Source organism: Haemaphysalis longicornis, unplaced genomic scaffold, assembly GCF_048455015.1.
Source record: "Haemaphysalis longicornis isolate Haplotype H1 unplaced genomic scaffold, Haemaphysalis longicornis Haplotype H1 scaffold_12, whole genome shotgun sequence".
In the NCBI taxonomy this organism is placed as follows: Eukaryota; Metazoa; Arthropoda; class Arachnida; order Ixodida; family Ixodidae; genus Haemaphysalis; species Haemaphysalis longicornis.
The window spans coordinates 64,769,930-64,793,642 of NW_027526225.1; the positions used below are offsets into that span (position 1 = coordinate 64,769,930).

Consider the following 23,713-nt stretch of genomic DNA (forward strand, 5'->3'; position numbering starts at 1 on the left):
CGTCGGCAGTGGTATCTCTTAGCGTGAGGCAATCCTTGGTGGCTCCTTCGTGATCAATTATAACTATGGAGGCATTTTTCCCGCTGTAGAAAGCAGCGTCGGGTGAGTAAATACGGTATTTGTACCTGGCTTGTTTTTGTTCAGGGAGAAAATAAATATTTTGTGAAACATGGTGTTTGCTAGACAAATATGGTCCCATAAGACCATATGCTTATGCCGATCGGCCAGTGTCGTCCGAGACAACCCCAAAGAGCCGCAGTGCCGTGCAGAAAACAAGCATAGCGTGCGCAGTACCAACAGCAGTGCGCATCGGTACTTGTATGTGCATGTGTATTTTCGTAACTTCATTGTTTATCCCACCATTCTTACTGCTTTAAAATGAATATGCATTACATTTAGGCACGGATTTAGCTCGTTCGGCAAGCTTATAAGCCCTGCTAATTTGTTTTTGCTTTTGCCGGCCTCAGCCAATCGCCACGCTGGCTGGTATGACATGATAGGTTCTGTTGTGGGAAATGAGCTAGTGGGTCGCATGGCCATTCCCGTTTTTCGTAAATATACAGCTTATTTGAGCAAAGTTTATGTTAAAAGTGGCGTCAGTACGATTCAAACTAGGTAGGCAATCTTTCGAATGAAGCAAACTTGTGTTTTGCCTGCATGTGAAAAACCAGCACTGCTGTCCAGTACATAGCACACGTGCCACTGTAAAGAATAATTACAAAGCACAGTTGATTTCGTATCCCAGTTGAACGTGAGCGCATTGCCAGTGCACACTGCCTCAGCTTGTTGCCAGCGGCAGATTAAGAGCATGCCACATGGCAGGCGGACGTAGCGACGTGTGAGTGGAACAGGTTTAGCCCTTTGATTCAGCCCTTTGATACTGCCCTTTGAACTTTGTTTCTGGGGATGTTGCAGTGTGCAGTGTTGCCACTCTGCCTGCAGGGTGTCTAGCGACCGGGAAAACCGGGAAAACCGGGAAAAGCCAGGGAATTTTTAGCCACCGGGAAAAGTCAGGAAATTGTCAGGGAATTTTCGAATCAAGTAGTACCAGTCAGGGAAAACCACTTTGGGGCCTGCCCACACAGTTTTAGAATAGGGGAAACCAGTCGAACGCAATGCGAACGCAAACCGAACGCAACACGTTCGCGCGCGACGAAAGCGTGAACCGCATGAAATGTTTTCTGGTTTTTCTGCAAGGGAAAACGCGGCGCGTACGCCCGAGGCGCGCTGACGCCGCCGCGGAAACCACCCGCACGGTGCGTGCCGAGCAGTAGGCGGTGGCAACATGGCGGCAGCACCGGCCGCGGAAGAGTGCGGTAGCCATGGAGGAAGAAAACTTTTTTTCCTCCATGGCGGTAGCTCCAACGGCCGCTTCTAACCGCTCTTTAAAATGCTACTCAAGGCACAAACGCACTTTCTTGTGCAGAAAAGGAGCCACCGCAGGCACGAAATCGTCGACGCGGCCGTGAAAATACCGCGCACGGATCGCGTGCAGAAACTCGCTGTGCGGTTCACGCACCTTGCTTAGGTTGCTGGGTGCATTTGCGGCAGAGGGACGTCTAGGTGGTGCCCAAATCGCACGCAAAACGTGCCTTTTTTTTCAGCCAATTTTAAAAGGCAGCGTTTTTTGGGGGCTAATCTTGAGCGAACTTCCTTATGACATCAGGAGCCAGAATTACATCATCAAAAAGGAACATGGTTTAGCGCGAACCCAGCATTCCTCCGTGGAACCCAGTGAACCGCATGGGGTGTTTTCTGCTCGCGAAAACGCGCCGCCCACGTCATAGGCGCGCTGGCGCTGCCGCGGAACTACCCGATACGCTGCGCGTGGTTGGCGTGGTGCTGCCGGCGGCGGCAACATGGCGGCGGCTTCGACCGCGAAGTAGTGACGGGAGCTCGAGCGACCGCTTCTAAGCGCTCTCTAAAATGCCGCACAAGGCACGCATGAAGTTGCTTGTGAGGTAAACGAGCTTATAATGTGGGCGAAAACGGTACAATAAAACATCATCTGCGCCGCTACTGAAAGGGCCCATGCAATACCTGCCGGAGTGGAGCCAGCCGGCTGCCTCGGGAGCTTCGAAACTGCCGCCATGAGGCGCGCGGCTCCCCATTGGCACAAGTCGTCAGGCTCCTCCCACTGCCGCGCGCGACACGCGTCATTTTCTGAGCGAGGCAGAAGCTGTCGCGCGCGCGAATCGTCGACGCGGGCGTCAAAAAATCGCACGCGCAACGCGCACGCGCAACGCACCATGCGGTTCACGTTGCATGTCAAGCCAGGACAATCAAGAAAAAAAGCAAAAGGTGCTTGCTGAAGCGCAACTTGAAGTTCTATCCCACAAGATGAAATAAACTCTCTGAAGCCGTAACTGAAAGCAAGCAAACCTCAAACTGAAATTAATCAAAGTGCATTTTGAGAATTAGGGCACTAGCAACAAATGTGTTTTTGATAGAATGTCTTTTCTCTACGCTTTTTATATGCTTCACGGACCGTTTCCACAAAATGGCGCGTGTTGTATTGGTCAGGGAATTTCAACTAAAGTGGTCATGGAAAACCTGGAAAAGTCAGGGAAATTGAATTAGGCAATTTGCTAGACACCCTGGTCTGTAGAAGTCGCCTAAAGACATAAAGAAACTGCAGCGAAAAAGGAGGCACATACACAATGTAGCAACAGCACAGAAGTCTTTTAGAAGTATCGCTAGGCTTAGGCTTTACCTTTCAAAGCACATAAGTCCCCTGAGAATTTTTTAAAGACAATAGTGTTCCTTGGGCTACTTAAACCCGGAAATTTTGGCCCGCCTGTATGTCTCTCTGTCTGTCTGTCTGCGTGTGACTCGATTCAGCCCACCGGCCAAAGTGGAACAGAAGCTGCGCATTACTCTTATACAGTAGAATCTCGATGATAGGAATCTTGTGGGACCGCGAAAAATATTCGTATCATTAGAAATTCATGTGAACCAACACGACCAAAAAATTGAGCACTAAAAAAAAAATTCTTTTTTTTCTGTTTATTTTTTTTCTTGCTTTCGTGTGAAATCCGTGATTTTTTCTGCCTTTTTTTTTTTAACCTCCATCTCGCTGAGCAGTCCTTTCTGGAGCGCGTAATACTTGACACTCGTCTTCCTCACTCGTGGTGCCCAAGCTCACTACACGCCGCAACAGTCAAGGTGTGACCCGCATGGCACATTTCTGCATGCGATTCGTGCGCGTCGGCGTTGCGCAGGCGATCTTTTCACGCCCGCGTCGATGATTCCGGACCCGCGGTAGCTTCTGCCTCAGTCAGAAAATGACGCGTGTCGAGCACGGCAGTGGGAGTAGCCTGACGACTTGCACCAATGGGGAGGCACACACCTCATGGCGGCAGTTTCGAAGCGCTCAAGACAGCCGGCTGGCTCCGGCGGAGACGTTTAGGCTTAGCACCGCGGCAGATATTGCATGGGTGCTTTCACTAACGGCGCGGACGATGTTTTATAGTACCGTTATCGCCCACATTAACAGCTCCTTTACTGCACCAGCAAGCAACGTTGTGTGCACCTCAAGCGGCATTTTAAAGAGTGATAAGAAGCGGTTGTTCCAGTGCCCCGAACCACTTTGCGGCCGAAACTGCCGCCATGTTGCCACCGCTGGCCGCGCCGACCACAGCGTGCGGGTGGTGTCGCGGCGGCGTCAGCGCACCTGTGGCGGGCGGGGCGTGTTTTCGCAAGCAGAAAACAACAGCCCGGCTGTTGCTGGAGAAACGGTGACAGAAAGGAGAGCGAGCCCGTACGTCGCAGTCGCTTGCTCGCACGGCAGTCGGGCGCCTCGCCGGCTCGTTTGTATCATCCACAGGTCCTTGCAGGTCTGTTTGTAACTGTCGAAATTTTTTCCGTGGCAAACAATGCAATTTCGCCAGGACTTCTCAGAAATACGTATCACCCTGAAATTTGTATCACCCAGAATCGTATCATCGAGATTCCACTGTATACCCACAGCCAAATCTAAACGTCAAAGTCCGGTGTCAATCTTCATTACTTGCTAACATTGTTGAACAAGAACAAGACATTATGCAAATATATGGCAGAAAATCAATGCATAAGTGATATTTGCAGTGTTCCTTCATTAAAAAAATCATGGATGCTTGAATTTTGCGATAGCAAATGGAATACTACATCAACTGCAGAAAACCACTTGCGGCTGTTGCCCGCGCTACTATAGCTCCTGGTGGCATTTAAGAAATCAAATGGCAAAAGCAACAAGATAGGTTCCACGTTCCGCTTGGAACACTCGTGGAGTAGGGAAACGTGGTTCTATGAACGTTCTAGTAGGGTGCCTCGATTCACGCGCGTCTCCTCTGTACGGCAGCGCTGGCATCGAGGCACCCAACTTGGTGCAGTGGGACGCGGTAAATTTAAATTGGCTTGAGCAAACGTCCAGCGTGTTATCTTGGGAGAAGCAAGATGGGAGAGGAACAGCATGAGAGTTGAGTGGGAAAGAGAGTGGAGGCATTTACTTGACAAGGGTGCCAGTCGAGTATCGAGTTTCGACAACACTTGCAAAAAAGGGGGCAAGTACCCAAGTTTTTTTTTTTCACCACACTGGTTCAGAAAAGGAATATAGACACTTGCATGAAATGGCCTATGTGCGCTGTGTTTAGCTACAGATTCCCTGCAAATATGGGTGCTTGCGCTTTTTTGCAGCCGGTACCAAGAAGCCGCGGCTTGTGCTGTGCGACATGCGGGCGGGCAGCTCATGCCAAGAACTTCGGGGACACGTGGGCAGTGTGCTTGCAGTCCGCTGGAACCCCCGGACACCCGGCCTCTTGGCGTCTTCTTCAAGAAACGGCGAGGTTCGTTGGAATTTCTTCCTAAGGGGCTCCTTGAACTCTCGGTTCAAGTGAGGCCTACCATATTTGCACGCCTGTAACACACACATTTTGTAGGGTAAGCTACACTGGCCGAGGTTGAGCAGCTTCGCGTGGACAATTGAAGGGCCGTGCTGCGCAAGCGCAAGGAGCATTGGATTGAATTACATTGGATTGGATTTGGAAATCCAATCCAATTGGAGTACGGGTGTGTAGAGAATTGGGTCTGCAGATTCGCCGGTCTGCGCATTCCAGAGGAGTGACGTCATAGCCGCGGCAGAAGCACTGGTGCCGGCGCGTGCCCAGCTGTGTACCTCCATTGTGCGGTAGCCAAGTCTGACGCTGCGCAGTAGCCGCTTGATAGCTGTTTCGCGTGGCTTCTGGAGAGCCGTGCTGCGCATGCGTGAGGAGCAGTTACTGGACTGGACTGGACCGGACTGGATGGGACTGGACTGGATTGGATTGGATTGGAAATCGTTGTAGCAGCAGCAAGTAGGATAATCAGCTAATCTTAGACAACCAGGAAACCTACCAGCTGAACCTTAGCTCATGCTACATATATCCTGGCATAGCCGAGCTAAGCCACTACTCTTTTTTTTTTTTTTTTTTCACTACTGTTATCTTTCAAATTTGTCTGCACATCGTACAATAGAGCTCGAAACCGGAATTGGCTTCAAACCAGTCAGGAGAATCACCATCAGCAGTAGCTCCTTCCAAAATCCAACTCTATCCAATCCAAAACAATCCGTCAACATCACATAAGAGGTTTTGGCGTACCCATTCCCCGATGGGCATACCTTGTACCAGCTGTGGCACATATTGCTGCTGCTGCAATTAGCACCATCTCAATCGTTATGGCTCCAAAGAGGCACCGCTGTGAAACGCCTTTCAAACGCTAGGTAATTTTACTTGCTGTCAGCAAGAGGGCCCGAGTGCCGCGACACACACTGGGTGTTTGCGCAACTGGTGTAATTGAAGTGGAGACACATTTTCATGCAAGGCTTCACCGGCCCGAAGCGCAGATGTTTTCAAGGACTTGATGGCTCCCAGGCATAATTCATAATGGAGTTTCAAATGAATGAATGGCCCCGTCACATTTGATATTGTGAAGGCCAAGGTGCTTGAAATAGCAAACGCTTTGAATGTTCCCCACTGCTGTTTTAATGTCAGCAGAAGCTGGACAAGCAAACCTATGAAGTGCAAGGGTTTTTTTTGCTGCCCCAATTGCATGGGTCAGATAAAATGCAGGGGCAAGACAGCTACACGTATTGCGCAGTTTTGATGCACTTCCGTTTTCGTGACCCAGGATGCTCCAGAAGCATAAAAAATTGCACCAAACTGCTCCAAAACAGCCTGAAAGTCGAGGATTTCACTGCTCACATCAGTTTCGGCGGAGATAAAGGCAAAGTTGGCAACATTGTTTTGCAAGCAGCCCAAGTGGCACTGTTTTTTGCGGGGGCGGGGTGATCTGATTTTGGTATCGCCGGGTCAGCTGAACCCTCCTCTTCTGCCTTCCAGTCGTCTCTCTTATCATGGCTCGCTCACAACGGCACAAACGACAGTAAAAGACTGAAATGAAGTAAGTGATTGGTTTAAAGGGACCCTGCAACACTCTTCGTGCAGTGCAAGTAAACCTGTGCGAAGTTTAGATTAGACCTCCAGGTACACCCGAGCCAAATATTACACGTGCACGTGAAGCGGTAAGCGCGCAAATCGCCGTGAAAGACGCGGAAAAACCAACCGCTCTCTCTTCAATTCTCCTCATTATGCACCCCTGGCATGGCCTCTCCGACGTCAATCGGGCGATGGCTGTCCTGGCTGTCCTATTGGCTGTCGCTGGTCAACTTCGCGGCTAAATTCTGGCCTTTCCTGTGACGATCAGCCGTCGTCGGCACTGTGTATGAACCTCTGCTATGTCTGAACCTGTCCGCATGCTTTTGGTGTTTCTTTTGTTTTGAGTGCGCGCGGAGTTTGAGTGACGAACTAAATATTCCACTTTCAATGAGCCCACTCGACAACAAATGTTTATTGCTCCAAAAACGCCCTACCAGCCTGAGCGCTTGCTTGCAAACAGGCCACCATGCCTGCCTATTTGTGGCACCGGACCGGAAATAGACCCATCCACGTTGCGGGGAAAAGGACAAAACTCCCCGGCCTGTGACATATCGAAGGCCGCCGAACAGAACGCCGCGCGCCACCCCTCTCTCCGGGAGAGAGCGCGCAGCTTTCGTCGCGTTGTCCGCGGTTGAGTTGGGAGGGAACATTTATGCGCGATTTTTCATCGCGCGTAGTTTCGGTGATAGTGAACGGATTTTCATAATTCTTGCGGGAGGAGATTGCTGGGACAATAGACTTTACCCCAAAATACATTCCAAGTGGTCAATGGTAAGTGTTGCAGGGTCCCTTTAAAGCATGATTGGCTCTCCAGCTGCGTTCGCTGAAACGTCCTTCCCGTCGCTTTGGCATCTTCTCCCTGGTTGAGGTTACGTGGGCAGTTGGATTCCAGTTTAGTCATTTTATGTGTTGTGTTACTGAACAGTGATGCTAATGTGGGGATGATGGTCGAGAATGTGTGCCAGATTACTGGAAGTTGTACGGCTTGAAAGACACTCTCCATTGAAAACAATGTGGCGTCAACGACTTTGCTGTGGCTCGTACTTGAGTGCGAAATGCGGTGCGTGCGTCTACAATCGGTGTTCGGAAAGATTGCAATGTTATCAAACATTCAGTTATCATTGTGCTCGACAGCAAGCTCACAGCCCTTGGGAATTGAACATTCGAGACACCAACAGTTGTGGTGCGCGCTGTATCGCCGAGACGTATTCAGGCACACGCGCCTGATAGCAGGAATAGTTTGGCAAGGAATAATAATTAATGTTTGGTATAGTGTAATTTAGTGTCAAAAGAGAGGTGGCTAAACATAGCGAAGTTATTGAAATTACGATCGGGGGCTCGGGGATTGAGAGGATGTGACTCGCTTTGTGCAACTTTCACCGTGACACTTGTTCGTACAATGCAGTCAGGAATGAAAAAAAAAATAATTTCAGCATTCAAATAGTGAGAAAGAGGTATAGCAGTATTTTTCAGCTTGAAATTACGTCATTTATGCATACAGCCAGCCTCAATGCAATTTAAGAAGTTTGCAAGAAAGTATTGCACTTTGAACCTTGTGATACTCTGGTAAAACCATTTTCTCTAAATGTTATTTCAGTGCTATGTTTACTGCAACCTGATTCAAAAGGGTACTACAAAAGTTTCTACAAATTTGATTTTTTTTTTTTTTTTTTTTAGCTCCCAAGACAACATATGAAACGTTGTGAACTGCTCCAAAATCAAAATTTCGCTGCTCCGAAAAGTGTTCCCAGGTCTGTTTGGGGTGTCTCACCCCTGGTGATGTCATGTCCTTCAGATCTGTCTGGTAGAATCGGCGTCAGACCTGTTCTTCAAACTTTTTTCAGTAAACTTACCTTCCCATTACAATCAGGGGTGCATTGTAATCGGGCAAACATGGTACTTTATTATAATCTATCTTCTTCATAGACCTGCTGAAAGTATGCAGGATAAAGCCCCCCCCACAGACTCCCAACAACACCTACCGTATAAGTCGTCATCCAGTTTACCCACGATATAACGAATTTTTTCAAGTTTGCTATCAAAATTTCACTAAATGCGTGTATTTTTATCTCGATTTTACGAAGTAATTTTGTGCGGCACTTCCAATTTAACGAAGTCACGGCAAGAAAGCAAGAACGAAATTTTGGTCGAGGCACGTTTTATTTTGCCTCTCAGAGCCTACACTGAATACATTCAGTGCTCGCATTAACCCTAACAGGCTGAAATGAAAGCAAAGCGGCAAAATATGCGGTTGACAACAATGAAAAGTGATGAAAGAAGCTGCTCAAACCGCTAGCGGTCATGGACGGTTTAATAGTGCAGCCACCATTTTGACATCTCCATCGTTGCCTACGCTAGCGCACTCTATGCTTAGGCTGCCAAAGCCTACTTTAGGCTTTTTTTCTACGCGTCCTTGCTCACAGTGCTGCTGCTCTAGGTTGTGCTCGCTGATAACCACATTAATATTTTGTTCGTGCATCTTTAGGTGAGTCTTGTAAGCAGCATGAGCACTCCAAGGGAAAGAAAGTGTTCCGAACAAGAGCCTGAGGAAGTGTCGGTGAAACCGACGGCCACCGAAGTGGTGGAGGCCATCGACGTTCTGCAGAGGCACGCAGGCTCACGCGAATGTTTAAGAGCAGGCCTCGTTAGTGCTGTCAGCATACGAGCGTCACATAAAGCCCACCCTGGTCAAGAAACACCAACCACTGCTTACGGACTTCTTCACTACGGCTTGAACATCAAGTGCTGGTGGCAATAAATTGCTCTCTTTGAACGTGGTCGTCTTCGTTTCACCCGTGTTCATTAGACAGCTGCAATGCGGAGAAATCTTTTTCTTTAGGGCTCATTAGGCATAAAAGTAATTGCTTAACTCATTCGCTACCGTGGAAAATTGATCAATTTTTAGGGATCCAAGAAAACATTTTCTTCCTGCTAAAAAAATTGGTTAGGCACTAATTGCAGGAACACAAAATGCAGAATATTTAACGGCCTTTCCAATAACACCAATTTTTAAAGGTTTTTATATATCATAGTTGTGAAAAAAATATCAAAAGCAAAATTTTTGTCAAGTAAAAAAAAAATGATAAAAAAGGAGTTGTGTATATCAAACCACCGGTAGTAGAAAAAAATTAGAATATACATTTTGTAGGGAAACATTTCAAAAACACGCCCTAGAAAAAATGTCTATTTGCGCGGAACAGTTTGTCAGATATTAAAAAAAATGTTAGCACGCACGGTGCTCGTGTCATGCGGTGAAGCCCAACCTCCAATTCAAAATGTGCAATTTCGGGTGGTTCCCTGGAATAAATCTGGCGGTTTGACATTATCAGAGGCACCAATTTGCCCCCACATAACATACAAACATCTTGTCAATGACTGACTTTGCATTTACAGCGAGCACAATATTTGGGACAAGCACGCGATGCGGAAAAAAACATGCATGAAGTTTAAAACGGAACGCCGTGGCTGATGCTTGTTGTCGTTCACGGTCAGTTATCTCTCAAAACATAAAGCTGAGCTTTATTATCATCTTCTTACTCGCAATTGTAGCCTTGCTCGCAAAAATGAGGTACGATGAGCTATTACGATCATGCCCTGCGATCTTTGGCCGAGTAGCAGTAGCGCGATGAAAAAGATCAGCACAACGAGCCTCCTCTATTGCAGCGCCACCTAACACTTTTCAAATGAAACAGTACAAAAACTTATCGGAGACTCCGTCCGAATAGACAGTTCAACTAAGCAGCAACATTAGACACCCGGATATACCCTCACATGGAAACGAAACTGGAAGGCGAACAGCTGGCAGTGTAAGGCCGGTTTGAAGCGCTGTCCTCGGCGGAACAGATATCTGGCAACTGGGTGTGATCTTGTGACTTGCATCTGAAGTTCTTATCGCAGAAATGGGGTTAGGGTGGGGGGAAATCAGGAGCGGCGTGCTTTGTTCAAGGATCAGTCGCGGACGCTCCAGGCACCGTGGCAGGTAGCCTTGAAGTTGGGTAACTGCGTAGTAGCGCTAAATATGAATTTTGCGATGCAGAAACGAAACCGAAACTGTTGTAAACTGTTTGCGAATGGTCCTGGGGTAAGTAGAACTACCACAGAACTTAGAAAAACGTGCGCAAAGGCAATGAAACTGCCTAAAATCATAAAGTAGCTTTGCAACCAGGCACTGATTGACATTTTCAGCCGATTTCTGGGATTATTACTGTTAGAGCGCGAACCTGACGATTGAAAATCGTTTGCTAGTTCACCATTCACGCCCTGATAGCAAAAAACAAATGCTGGTGTAGAGTAATTACGAGTGGCACGCATTCTTCGTTGGTAGCAGTGATGCGCGATGACCACGCCCCTTTTCCACACCCAAGTGATTCAAAAGCGTGTCAAAAATCACGTTTCCGTTGCAAAAATGAGAACAAAACTGATTTTGAAAGGCCATTTTCTGATCCAACTCCGAACAGCTTTACTTGTTCGAGAAACGCCTGGAACGCTATGAAAAGGCGCTCCCAAAGTATCGATCAAATTGATCGATTTTGATAGGCGCGGTAGTTCATCGAATTTGGCCACAAGATATTTAATTTGAGCTCTCCGCTTTAGCGGGAGCACGTAAGTGCTGCTCCACACAGTAAAGCGGTCTGCGTGTACTCCACTCAACTCACAATCATGGCTTTGTCTGGAGCAGGGGTTCTCAAGCATGTTGGTCCCAGGGAACCCCGCTAAGTTCAGTTAAGTGCCAAGGAACCCCCCCCCATTCCCCACCCCCCCACTCCCGCCAGTTTTCATTCCGTTCATGCTACATTAACGTGAAATAAATTCAAAAGCAAGCAAGGGTATTGTTTTTTTTCCCGTCGACTTTACGCGAATGCGTACGCTAGCGGCACCTATCTCCAAACAGGAGAAATGCGCATGGGGGTAATATAAGGCCGAGATTCAAGTGCAATAGTTCAACCACGTGGTCCGTTTTCGGAGTCTGGCTGGCTACAAGCTGCTGGCGAGATTTATTGCGCAGCTCGCGCGTTTCTGTTATGCGCCGAGATGTGCTTACTGACATTCGGGCGTGAGTAATGGAGGTTCCTTAGATCGATCGCGCCTCAAGTTCACCATATAAGACTTTGTGACTGCAGAACCAGGGAAAATTTATCAGTGGCTCGCGGAACCCTGAGGAGGGGCCTGCGGAACCCCTAGGTTCCGCGGAACCCACTTTGAGAAACCATGGTCTGGAGTGTCGTGATTGCATCACGCGCCCATACTGCCGAGCCTTTGTACATGAAAGAAGTCTTTCGAATGTTTCATAGCACCCTTCCGCTGTTGGCCCGTCACACCCCTCAACGCCGCGCCTAAGCCTACCACTGAACGGACGAAAAGAGGCGTAACTTCGAACCAGTACCTCGCCGGGGTGAAGTTCTCGGGGCATGGGCGCGGGTTGAATTGACTAACGGCGGCGTTTAGAAGTGACCGAAATGAAAAAAAGAAAGAGTGGAAACTTAGTCTGCTATCATATTTAATGAGGCGTTGCAGAAAAAGCACCGGTTTTACGGCGACACATGAACTATTGTAAGCTATCCGAATTCCGTTGAGTGTTGTCATCTCCTACGTCTTGTAGTCCTCCTGTTGCGCTGTGGAGAGGGACGGGATCACCAGCTGTCCTTGGCTGTCTGCATCATTCCTGCATGAGTATGGCATGCGCTTTTTTTGTGTGTGGCATTTTACTAACCTAGCTTTTGTGGGAATAGCTGCAACATCAAGGCGTGCCCTCCCTGGGCCGTCCAGTCTGTGTACAAGACGCACACACTTGTCTTTGGATGACTTTTTCATGCAAACGTCAAGTGGCTGCAGCAGCAAAGTGAGTCCACCCGGAATTAAGGCGATCTCAGTTCGCAGCTCATTTGGTTCCCGGCGTACGCTCTCTCCCGGGTGGCCGCGAAAACTGTCCAGCACGAGGAGAGACGGGAGACGCAGGGCACCAGGTCACCGTCCCCAGACTGGGCAGACCCACTCCGCCATTAGGTCGACCGACATCCGGCGTTTTTCTTGAGCTTGGACATGTATGGCGGCTGGAAAGTTCGCCTTCAGCAGAGTTTTCCTCTTGGATATTGCGTGTGGGGGCAACTTACTGCCATCTGCCGTGATGGGCAGCATTACTGTGAAGCTCTGCTTTTCGGCACTAGTCATTTTGTTGAGCACACTGTATTCTCCTCTTTGTTCCACCGTCCTGCTCATAAAGAAGTCAGAGTTGATGGACGTCTGGTTGGCGTTCCCGATTTGTGACAGGACGAATTCTCAGTCCTGCCGCAGGCATATTACAAACTTGTGAGAGTCCGCTGCCTTTTCTTCGTAGTGAGGAAGCAGTCGCTGACGAAGCGATGTTCGCCTCCTCAAGCGCAGTCCGTTGCGCCGCCTGAAGCTTGCTGTCCACCCATTAATTGTGACAAAGGCGGTGGAGGTGATGCCGCGCTTCCGAGCGCATGCTTGTGCGCGTGTCCTGATCATCCCATGCGAAACGACACAGCCTGCCTTTCGCATGTGCCGGACATGTCCCAAGACTTCTTCAAAGACACCCATCCAAGCAAACACAGCCATCGCTATTCTTAGCAAATGCTTCTATGTTTTCTCTGAATTGCGTTTTGACATTTGAGATATTGTATTTTTAAAATATGTTACCTGCCGTGAGTAACTCCAGGCCCATATACACCAGGACCTTCACAGTTCTTGATAAACACACAAGACAAGGTTTAGGCTCCTGGCATTCTTTCGCCCTGATATTGTCGTCATCGTTTCATCAACACCATCTTCGCATTTTTGGCCGATGGCCTTTTACAGTCCCATACCAATTGTTCATTTTTAGCTGCCTCACATTCATTCCAATTGTATTTTATGGACTGAAAAGCCACTCACCCTGTCCTGGTGCTCTTTGGCTTCGACGCCCTTGCGACGTAAACACGAAATTGACGGGACGTGCGAAAAATTTCGTTGAAGTGCAAGCGCAAGCCTAAGAGGAGCAAAGTTCCCACAGATGGCACGTCAGTAGTGTGAACGTGGGGCAATTGAATTAAGCAAACCCCCACCATGTTTATCACTGGAAATGCGAGACGAGGGGTAGCGTATTTCGAAACGTTTCGCACCACAGTGTCAGTGACATGTGTCTTCACGCGATACGCAACGTTAATTGAACATGTCATAGGCTGCACCCCGAACCTAAAGCGACCTAAAACATACTAAATCACCGTTTGTAACAAAAAAAGAAATGCAAAAAATTGAGTTCTTCCGCAAAAAAAAAAAAAACAAGTGAGTTTCGGTAAAAAAATTTGTATTGAAAAAATTAAAGTAGTCTTGCTGAGGCACAAACCCAGGCCTTCAGTGCAAGTGCCCAGAACTCTACATTGAGGCCACAAAGCCTGAACGGTGGGGTTATTAGCCGCAGCTCAATAGAAGTAGCACGCTAATGATCTCGCACGTCCTGTGGGGTGCTGTGAAGCGAAGCGTTTGGAAACGTGCGATCGAGAAGCAAACGAGAAGAAAGGAGAGCACGTTTCATGGCAGGCGTGGGAGAATACTATCGTCTCTCGACGACATTGGCAGTGACGTGAGCAGATGCAAGGCCAGTTTCTTTTTCAGCAGCACCATTGGGCTGAAGCGTGGTATGTCGTCGCTGTCTGTACTACACTAAAAGCTTGTTAATTCAAACCATTAGGGGACGCCGTCTCAGTTTGAATTAATGAAAGTTCGGACTAACAAAACTGATGAGTAACAACAGTACACGGCAATAGGGAAGCAGTATGACATGTCAATCAATTTATTTCTTGAAAACTCGGTAATTGCCGCCTGCCTTTCGCTCTATAAGGCGATGGCGAGCACTTTTTGCTCTGAGTAGAGGATAGGACGACTTTTTTAAATTTAAACGAGAGAGGGGCGGTGTTCCATCTGACCACGACACTCGAGCGTACGGCCGCACTGGTGCTGCGTCATCTTCCTCTTTGCCATCACTGGCAGCGACCGGTTTTGCATTTCTGAACTGAGAAATGGTGTCCTTATCTGTCAGTGCACCGCAAAGCAGTACACCCGCGTTCATACCGCTGTAGTCTGCTGAGAAGGTGTCTTCAAAAATGTCCACCATGAGGGTTTTAATTTGTTTTGCCCGGTTCTACCTTTTCTCTCCACTTTTCATTACGTTCCAGAGGTGATGCACCATCTTGAGTAGGCAGGAAATGCGTTAATGTGGCCGTATCCCAGGCATTATCTGTGAGGAAGCTCGCTCATGTTTGAATTAACAGGCTTTTTTATTCATAGGCGTCTATGGGAGAATTAAAGTGGAGAGTTGGGCGAGTTGGTTAAAGGGACCCTGCAACACTCTTCGCGAAGTGCAAATAAACCTGCGCGACGTTTAGATTAGACTTCCAGGAACACCCGAGCCAAATATTACACGTGCGTGTGAAGCGGTAGGCGTGCAAATCGCTGTGAAAGACGTGCAAAAACCAACCGCTCTCTCTTCAATTCTCCTCATTATGCACCCCTGGCATGGCCTCTGCGACGTCAATCGGGCCATGGCTGTCCTGGCTGTCGCCGGTCAACTTCGCAGCTAAATTCTGGCATTTTCTGTGACGATCAGCCGTCGTCGGCGCTGTGTATGGACCTCATCTATGTCTGAACCTGTCCGCATGCTTTTGGTGTTTCTTCTGTTTTGAGTGCACGTGTAGTTTGAGTGACAAACTAAATATTCCACTTTCAACGAGCCCACTCGACAACAAACGTTTATTGCGCCAAAAACGCCCTACCAGCCTGAGTGCTTGCTTGCGAGCAGGCCACCATGCCTGCTTTTTTGTGGCACCAGACCGGAAATAGACCCATCTACGTTGCGGGGAAAAGGATGAAACTCCCCGGCCTGTGACATATCGAAGGCTGCCGAACAGAACGCCGCGCGCCGCCCCCCTCTCCGGGAGAGAGCGCGCAGCTTTCGTCGCGTTGTCCGCGGTTAAGTTGAGAGGGAACATTTATGCGCGATTTTTCATCGCGCGTAGTTTCGGTGATAGTGAACGGATTTTCATAATTCTTGCGGGAGGAGATTGCTGGGACAATAGACTTTACGCCAAAATACATTCCGAGTAGTCGATGGTAAGTGTTGCAGGGTCCCTTTAAGGGCATCTACTTCTAGTGAACTTCAACACTGGACAAAGAAAGAAAAGACGAAACACACGCTAGACTTCAACTTGGTTTAGGCCAAAAGGGAGCAAGAAAATACGCATATATGTACATGAATAAAAAAAAAAGCACCGCAATCTTTGCACTTGCTCTTATCACTAGTATTTACATTGGAGCACGTTGCCCTGTAATGTGACCAGGTATTGTTTGTGCTTCAATGTAAATAGGGATAAGAGCAAGTGCGAAGATTGTGGCGTTTCATTTTCACTGACTAGTGTGTTTGTGTGTTGTTGTTTTTTCGAATCATGTGCATATATAGTATGCGTGTTTTCTTGTTCCCTTTTGGCATAAACCAAGTTGAAGAGTTGCGTGCATTTCATTTTTTCCTTCCTTGTCCAGTGTTACAGTTTGATAGAAGTAGTATTAGTCTATGCGAGCTTGGCCTGACCAAATCGTACAGTTGAAATTATCCAAAAGTTGGAATTTTTGAAGTTCGAATTAACGAGCTTTCACTGCATTGTGGTTTCTTTTTGTTACTGCCGTGTTCACCCACGAAAGTGAAGTTGGACGCTGTCCTTGCCCCGGGCGTGCAGGTCAGGCTGTGGGACATCAGGTGTGCCCGCGGTTCTCTGGCGACCTTCCCAGCCCACAAGGGCAGCGTCGTCTCGCTCGCTTTCCTCCCCGACGGCCTGCAGCTTCTCTCCATGGGCAACGACGGCCGCGTCAAGCTGTGGGACGTCGCAAGGCGTAGCCTGATCCGCGGCCACTCGGGTCTCGCCTGCTGCAAGTGCGTCGCTACAACTTTTCTCAAGTATACCACGTTGTCGTGGTAGAAACGTAATTTATTTCTCAAATTGTGGTTGCATGCGCTGGAGCCACACTCGTGAGGCCTACGGAATGTAGGCCAGCTGGGGTACTGCGACGTTTGCCGAAATCGATATGCAGGCGTGTTTGCTTTCACCTCCGTCAGAAAAATGGTCGAGGCAGAGGAAAATTGGACGTTCATCCCCATGCTGGGTAGGGCCGTGCCTAAGCCACCAAGGCATGCAGTAAATTTCATTATTTCAGGTAAATTTCAGCACGGTGTTTGTCTTTACTCCCTGTCGTATCGTTTTTTGGCGCTGTTTTTTCTAAGTGGCATCATACACCAACTAGCCCGTCTCAGTTCACTTGTGCAGTAAATTTCATACCTGCCATAGAGGCAGCCATAACTCTTTTGAGTGTCTGAGTTGAAAGGGACTGCGCTAAACCTGGTCGGGCGAAGAGAAGCCAGACAAGAGCCGCCATTCCGAACTGCCACCCCTTCCTCTCCTTTCTCACTTTATTTTGCTGTCTCTTCTTCTACGTTTTCTACAGACTGTAAGCACGCTTTGTAGATTTTTTGTTCTAACTGAGAAATTAGGCCTTTTGTAGATTTTCCGGTTATTCTTTGTTGACAAACGATGCCCTGCTTCTTTGGGCAACAATAATTTAAGGTTTAATTTCTGGATTCCGAGCCTTTTTTTTTTTTTGCACTATCCTTTTTGTAGAGGAAGCTAATGGGTAGGAAACTCTGCTTTCGAACCCGGCTCTTTGGTTTAAAAAAATGCACCTAAATTGGCTTAAAAGACTTGTTAGATGGCCTGCTTAACCTAGGCAATCGAGCGAGGCAATTAGACGTTTACAGTTCACTTCAGTGCCCATTTCAGCGTCCATTTAAAATGTCTTGCGCCTTACTTCTCACCCGATTTGGTGGGATCGCACGCGACCCCATATTTGCAGGTCAGCAGTGTGTCGCACGATTTTGTTTTGCGAAGCACGTTTTCTTTTTCCAGGTGGCCCGCACAAATGTCTTGCACCCAGGAGGGGGCCCTGCTGCCATCTGGACACTGCCTTCTGGTCATGAATCTTGTGAGGCCGCAGAAGTTGGAAGCCCTGAGTGGGGCCCACTTTGGCCAGGCCAACTGTGCTCTCATCTGCAACGACACCCTGGAGGCGTTCAGCGGCGCCAACGACCGCACCATTTTGTGGTGGACCTCTTGCGGTGACCGGGAGCGGGCCCTCAACGACCAGCAGGACGGTATGCCGGACTCTTGGAGCAGCGATGAGGAGAAGTTCTGACGGGAGTTTGCTCCATTCTGTGTGATGTGTGCGCGTCTCTCAAGGCGTGTTGTGCCAAACATTTGGTCAATGCTTTCAGTGACGAGGTTGAAACGTTTCGAACAAAGAACTTTGGTGAGAGCTGTGGTGTTGCCAGGACTGTGCGATGTACAGAGCCATGCTGTACCGTTCTTCAGAACAAGAAAGGCCTGGACGAGGTTAACCTGGACGAGGTTAAAGGAGCCATGAAGAGAAAACACAAGTTTGGTTCATTCAAAAGATTGTCTCATTAGAATCATACTGACACCACTTTTAATGTAAACTTCGCTCAAATAAGCTACATAATTAGGAAAAATGGGAATGGTCATGCGACCCACCAGCTCATTTCCCGCAACAGAACCTATGATGTCACATGAGCTAAGCTCTGCGATTGGCGGAGGCTGGCAGAAGCAGACGAAAATTAGGTAGAGCTTACAAACTAGACGAACGAGCGATTTGCGCTTAAATTTAGGGCACATTCTTTACAAAGCAATAAGAATGATGGGACAAACAGTGGAAGTTACGAAAGCACATGTAAACATACAAGTACTGATGCGTTCTGCTGTTCGTACGGCGCACAGCATGCTTGGTTTAGCTGCACAGCACTACAGGGCTTGGGGTTGTCTCAGACGACACTGGCCGATTGACGCAAGCAACGGTGTCTTACGTGACCCCATTTGTCGAGCGAGCACTGTTTCAGGGAACGAATATTTTCTCCCAGAACAAAAACAAGCAAAGTTTAAATGCGGGCAAAAACAAACCAAACGCTTGCCACGGTATGGTGGTGCCATCTAGATTACGGAACGTAAAGAAACGCGGGAACAAACCAACACCGCTGTACAGGGTGGAGACAACCTTTGAACGGTCCCGTGCCGCCGCAATTGGGCCAACGGGCTCAACGCGTTATTCTTTTCGTTTCCCACGAGACCTAGCAACGCGAAACAAACAATATGATTCAAACTTCTTCAGTAAACCGCGTTGCGGCGATAATTTTAGCGCGGTTTTGACACAATGACTTGCTTCGGCGGCGAGCGAGCAACCGAAAATGGCGGCGCCAGCGTATACGTGTCTCTACCCTGTACGGCGGATGCGTGAATGAAGGTACTCTAGGCTGCAGACCGGTCGGTTCCTGTGATGTCATTGGACCTCTCCCGGGGTACATCACGCGGCGGCCGTGACGTCACGGAAATCGCACGTGCTGGGTGTGGCCGGGAGGGTGGTTGGCAAAACATTCCGACCAGCGCGGCGCGTATGCAGTGAGGCTGCATTAGACGCGCGCAAAAGTGGAATTTTTGTTTACGTGTTGGCTTTTCTGATGCCGGTGGGCTGCTGTGCTCTCGGCTACCCAAATTTTGCGAGCAAAATCAGTGGCATCAGACTTTTCGGAGTCCCCACAGAGGTAAATTCGGCGTGTATTGTGGATGCGCGCAATGTGCCGAAGAGGCTGGCAGCCAAAGCAGCGACATAGCCTGCTCTCTTATACTCGTAGCAACATTTCGCATTCTAGAACTTCAGCTGTTCTCCAAAGCGCAGTCATACCGTCTACATTAGCAGTCCGCGCTGATTCGTGCAATGAAATGATACTGTTTATCAACCATCTGCTATCATGCAGCACCAGCAGAAATTTGCTCAAGTGAAATAGAAGGGGGGGGGGGGGGGGAGGAGGGGGCAGACGGAAATTTTCTTGCTGCGAAATATTGTCATGTTTTGAGGAGGTAGAGCACTGTATTAAAAACACAATGAATGCCTAACCTGCTTGCGACGCGAAATAAATGTTTCGACGAGGGATCCGCGATAGCCGCCTGCCGCCTGATCGACAACGACAAGTTTGGTCTTTTGTTATGGGGGATCTGTTCAAGACGAACGAAATTCATTGCTTGTAAGTACAATAAATTTTTACCTTGATCAATTATATTCTGCCTTGAGGATGCCGGAAAACTGAGATGCTTGCCGTGCTCACATGTAGCATCGTGCCTTCGGGGCGAGATGGGCCGCTCACGCGACTCGAAAAATGTGTTTGCCCTTAGCGAACAGACTCAGTGAATGTATTCATTTGTTGCGGCCTCCCGACGCTGGCGTATGCAGCGGGCGTACATGGACACGTGCACTAACTTTAACTACAGTTAAACCTGATTATAACGAAGTTGACAGAAATTCGCGTTTTTTCGTTACATCCAGGTTTTCGTTACATGAAGGTTTCGATTTAAAAGCTCGCGGGAATGAAGCAGGAACGAAACCAATATGCTAGGCATCAGCGATGCTGAACTCACCCTTTTTCGAGGATATATTTTACACTGAAAAACTGCGTGATTTGCGCTTGCTGCTACTACACGGCCCCCGAATTCACCAACGTAACCAAGTGTAACATTTGCTTTTTGATACTTTTCGTCGTGTCATAACGCGTTTCAAGAACCAAACTTGTGCTGAAAGGGCGCCTTTTCGCGAACTTCATGCTCTTTTCTGCAGTCAGGGATTTTAGCTGGGACACTGTACCGGGAGGTGACGTTCTTCTTTCTCACCGGCGGAGAGAGCACTTAAAATTGCGAGCTTGTTTTGAAACGACAAATCTTTTCGTATTCAGGCAGCAGAAATCATCCACGAACCCATACCACAGATATCAGGGGCACACGTGACTGCACGCCGACAGGCAGGCCTAGCAGCTAACCGACACCGCACTCACACGTGGAAACACACTAGAGATTGCGGTGTGGGCGAAATTCGCTGAATTAGTGCAGTTCGCCTGCCGATTTTTTAGAAAAAGGACAAGAAACCTTGACTCATCAGCGTTGCGAATTCGTTACATCCAGGTTAACCGTCGCAACTCCTTCTTTACATAGAGGTCGCCAACACATGGGCTTCAATGAAGGTGGAAATGGGGAATTGAAAAGCTTCGTTAAATCCAGGAATTCGTTACATAGAGGTTCGCTAAATCCAGGTTTGACTGTATCATGAAATAATGACTAAACATATATGTGGCTGCTATGTTACTCTCACAATGACGATGAACCATTTCGAGATTTCAGAGGGGTAAAGGTAAGAAAACAATCGGTCAATCTCGTAGAGAACGACATCGTCGCGATATTTTTATTGTAATAATTTTTGCCTTTTGCTCTTCATATTTTGTTTCGTTGCTGCTTATTTTACTATTTAATCCTTTCATGCTTTACCTTTCCTTTTTCCCCTCGACATGAAATCGTGTGTACGCCACTGCCTCCGGGCGACGCAAAGAGACCAAGAACCGGGAGCGTTTAGCTGCCTGAGGCACCGCGCTTAGCTTAAGCGGACCTCGAAAGCAACAATAAATTAGCTTTCCTTGGTATGTGTCCGAACACAAAGAATCTTAAAAAAACATTTTGGGATGCGTCGCAACAGCACCAACCTCCAGAATGACTCGTTTAGGCGCCTGCCGCGCACTGATTATCCGAAAGCGTCGCCGTTCAGTTGACCGTACGGTAAACGAAAGTGTTGCGGAGGTTGTAGATGCGGAAAGCTACATGGAGGTGCGACGGCCACAGCTAGGATAGCTAGACCCCCACCTGCAATGTGGGAAGCCAGTGACGGCCCGAACCAACGGCACATCGTTCCTTTCGGGCGCCGCGCGGCCAGGCCGTGCCGTCGGCGCAGGCTCTTTCTGCCAACCGCCACCTCACTTCGCGGCCGCCAGCAGGCGCCACCCGTCGCGCACGTGCGCTTAGTGACGTCACGTTGTTTACATACAGGGAGAGGTCCTTTGGGACCACGAAAACGCACGATTGAGCGGGAAAATCAAAATTTTAACCTAAATTGTTTAATTTCTCAGTGAATAAAGCACCGTTTGTATCCGGACAAGCGCTGGGGGCACTATAAAACACGAAATCTTTCGAATAAAACCAACTTGCATTTTCTCTTCATGGCTCCTTTAAGGGGGAACGCTGGTCTTAAAACAACCTCTTTTAATTTTAAAGTGCACTCTGAAACTTGTCAATCTTGCTGCTTTTCCCCCACTGATGTCAAATATGGCGTTATTTTTTTAGTCGGTCAATTAGGTCCCAAGATAATTAGGGGTAATTATCCATTTTTGGTCAAACAATAGACAAAACAGTGTCGGTCATAAAACCGTAATCCTTATATTTTCAAACACTATGAACCCTGCTGAATGCAATAATCGAAGGAGTTTTTTTGATGCATCGCTTAGAACTAATTTTACAGCTCATTAATAAACCTTGGTGGCACCAGTGGCAAGGAACCATTTTGAGTGCCCATTTCGAACACCAAGGTTTAATGAGCTGTAAAATAGCTCCAAGCGACGCATCAAAAAACTGCTTCGATTATTGCATTCACCAGGGTTCGTAGTGTTTGAAAATATAAGGATTACAGTTTTATGACCAACACTGTTTTGTCTATTGTTTGACCGAAAACAGATAATTACCCCTAATTATCTTGGGAGCTAATTGATTGACTCCAAAAATAATGACCTATTTGACATAAGTGGGGAAACAGCAGCAAGACTGACTGGTTTTTACAGAGTTTACTTTAAAATTAAAAGAAGTTGTTTTAAGTCTGAAAACCTTAGCCCTTAAGACTGTGCGAAAAACTTAAAACCCTTAAGACGGTGCGAAGTAATTTGTGTTCGGACCTAAAAACAGTTCCTCAGTAGGTAAGCTTCTTGGCTGTTGTTGCTGTGTTGACTTGGTTCGACTTTCAACAGCAATCAAGGGTTGTGCTTGAACAAACCATGAAATGGTTGTCACCTTCCTAGAAGTTGATGCCACGAATGGTGCTGGGATCTCAGGGGAAATGCTGAAAACCATGAGCCAGATGCTGGGCATATGTTGGTGGCCAAGTTGCACGCCGTTGCTAATTTATGGGACTACAAAGTGAATTTGTGAAATTTTTGTTTTTGTTTGCACTGCGTAGACTGGCTCAAATGGACACACTTTTCATCGTTTATCTTGTCTATAAAGAAGTACTTAATTTATAAAGCCTGAAAGAATAATAAACACCATGCGTACCTGCCAGATTTCCCTAAGTCTCCGGGAGACTCCCGGAATTTTGATCGTTTTGTACGATCATACGACCAAAGCAAAAATCTCCTGAAAACGCACCTGCATTTCGTCAAATCTTTCTCCAGGTATGGCCCGACTGTGCCGGAGGTATCCTCGGTATTCAATGGCGTGGAATGCATGCAGGCAACTAAGTGTGCGCCGCCATATCTGTGGCCAAGCGTCTGTTGCTAGGCGACGTTGTGCGCACGGCCTGCAGATCAGGCACCCCTCTTCTCCATGCAACCGTGTGAGTGCGCCCACGGCCTCTGCGATCGGCTGCCGGTGGCACGCCATCACTCGTTACGTCGGGCTCCGCGGGATGGCGGCACTTGTCCGTGCTAAGCACGACTGTGAAACGCATGACTGTGTTTCACGTTACGAACTCTTCGCCGAACACAAAGTATTGCGTCGAGTTCACTGTGAGTGCGATTAATAACATCTCTGTTGGCGCCACAGTTTAGAATCGGATTGGAACGGAGCGGATGATGCACGCCGGTGTCTTTTTTATCTTCGGCGTGTGGCCGCAGTGGCCCAGGCTGCGCCGTGTCCATGGCGCATCGGCCATGTCTGTGGCCGTTTCCAGTGTTGCCGAGCAAAGAAATTGACCGCTAAACTTTTCGATGAATACCGTCTATACCTGACAATCCAATCCAATCCCACACCAATTGACAGTTGTCAGTGAAGAGCTCAAAAAAGCCTAGTCACCCATGCGGAGAAGTTGAACCAATCAGTACAGCAGCAACACTGAATGCGAAAGGCAGTTTAGCATAGCAGAAAAAAAATTAGCACTGGCTTAGCTCAGTTATGCCAGGATATACGTAGCGTGAGTTGTTCAGCTGGTTATTCTTCGGTTTCGTGGTTGTCTAGGGTTACCTGATTATCATGCTTACTGCTTCTAAAACGATTTCCAATACAATTCAATCCAATCCAATCCAGTCTCAGCAGCGGCTCAAGCACGCGTGCGCCGGGAGACGTCACTGCTCCTCA

General features: G+C 48.0%; 1 protein-coding gene across 2 annotated transcripts in view; it reads left to right on the forward strand.

Annotated features, from left to right (window-relative positions):
* Nucleotides 1–21,730, forward strand: part of LOC144162775 (DNA excision repair protein ERCC-8-like) — a 32,618-nt gene extending 10,888 nt beyond the window's left edge. Inside the window, exons 4-7 of one of the 2 annotated variants that reach the window (XR_013320763.1) lie at nt 4,675–4,823; nt 16,178–16,371; nt 17,399–18,838; nt 21,428–21,720. Coding sequence is in view for 1 of the 2 variants with exons in the window: in XM_077693430.1 (XP_077549556.1) it covers nt 4,675–4,823; nt 16,178–16,371; nt 17,399–17,684 (629 nt within the window). In the remaining variant the exon portion in view is untranslated. Of the gene's footprint in view, nt 1–4,674; nt 4,824–16,177; nt 16,372–17,398 lie in introns of both variants that reach the window. The other variant, XM_077693430.1, reaches the window with a different exon arrangement.
* Nucleotides 21,731–23,713: the final 1,983 nt, after the last annotated feature.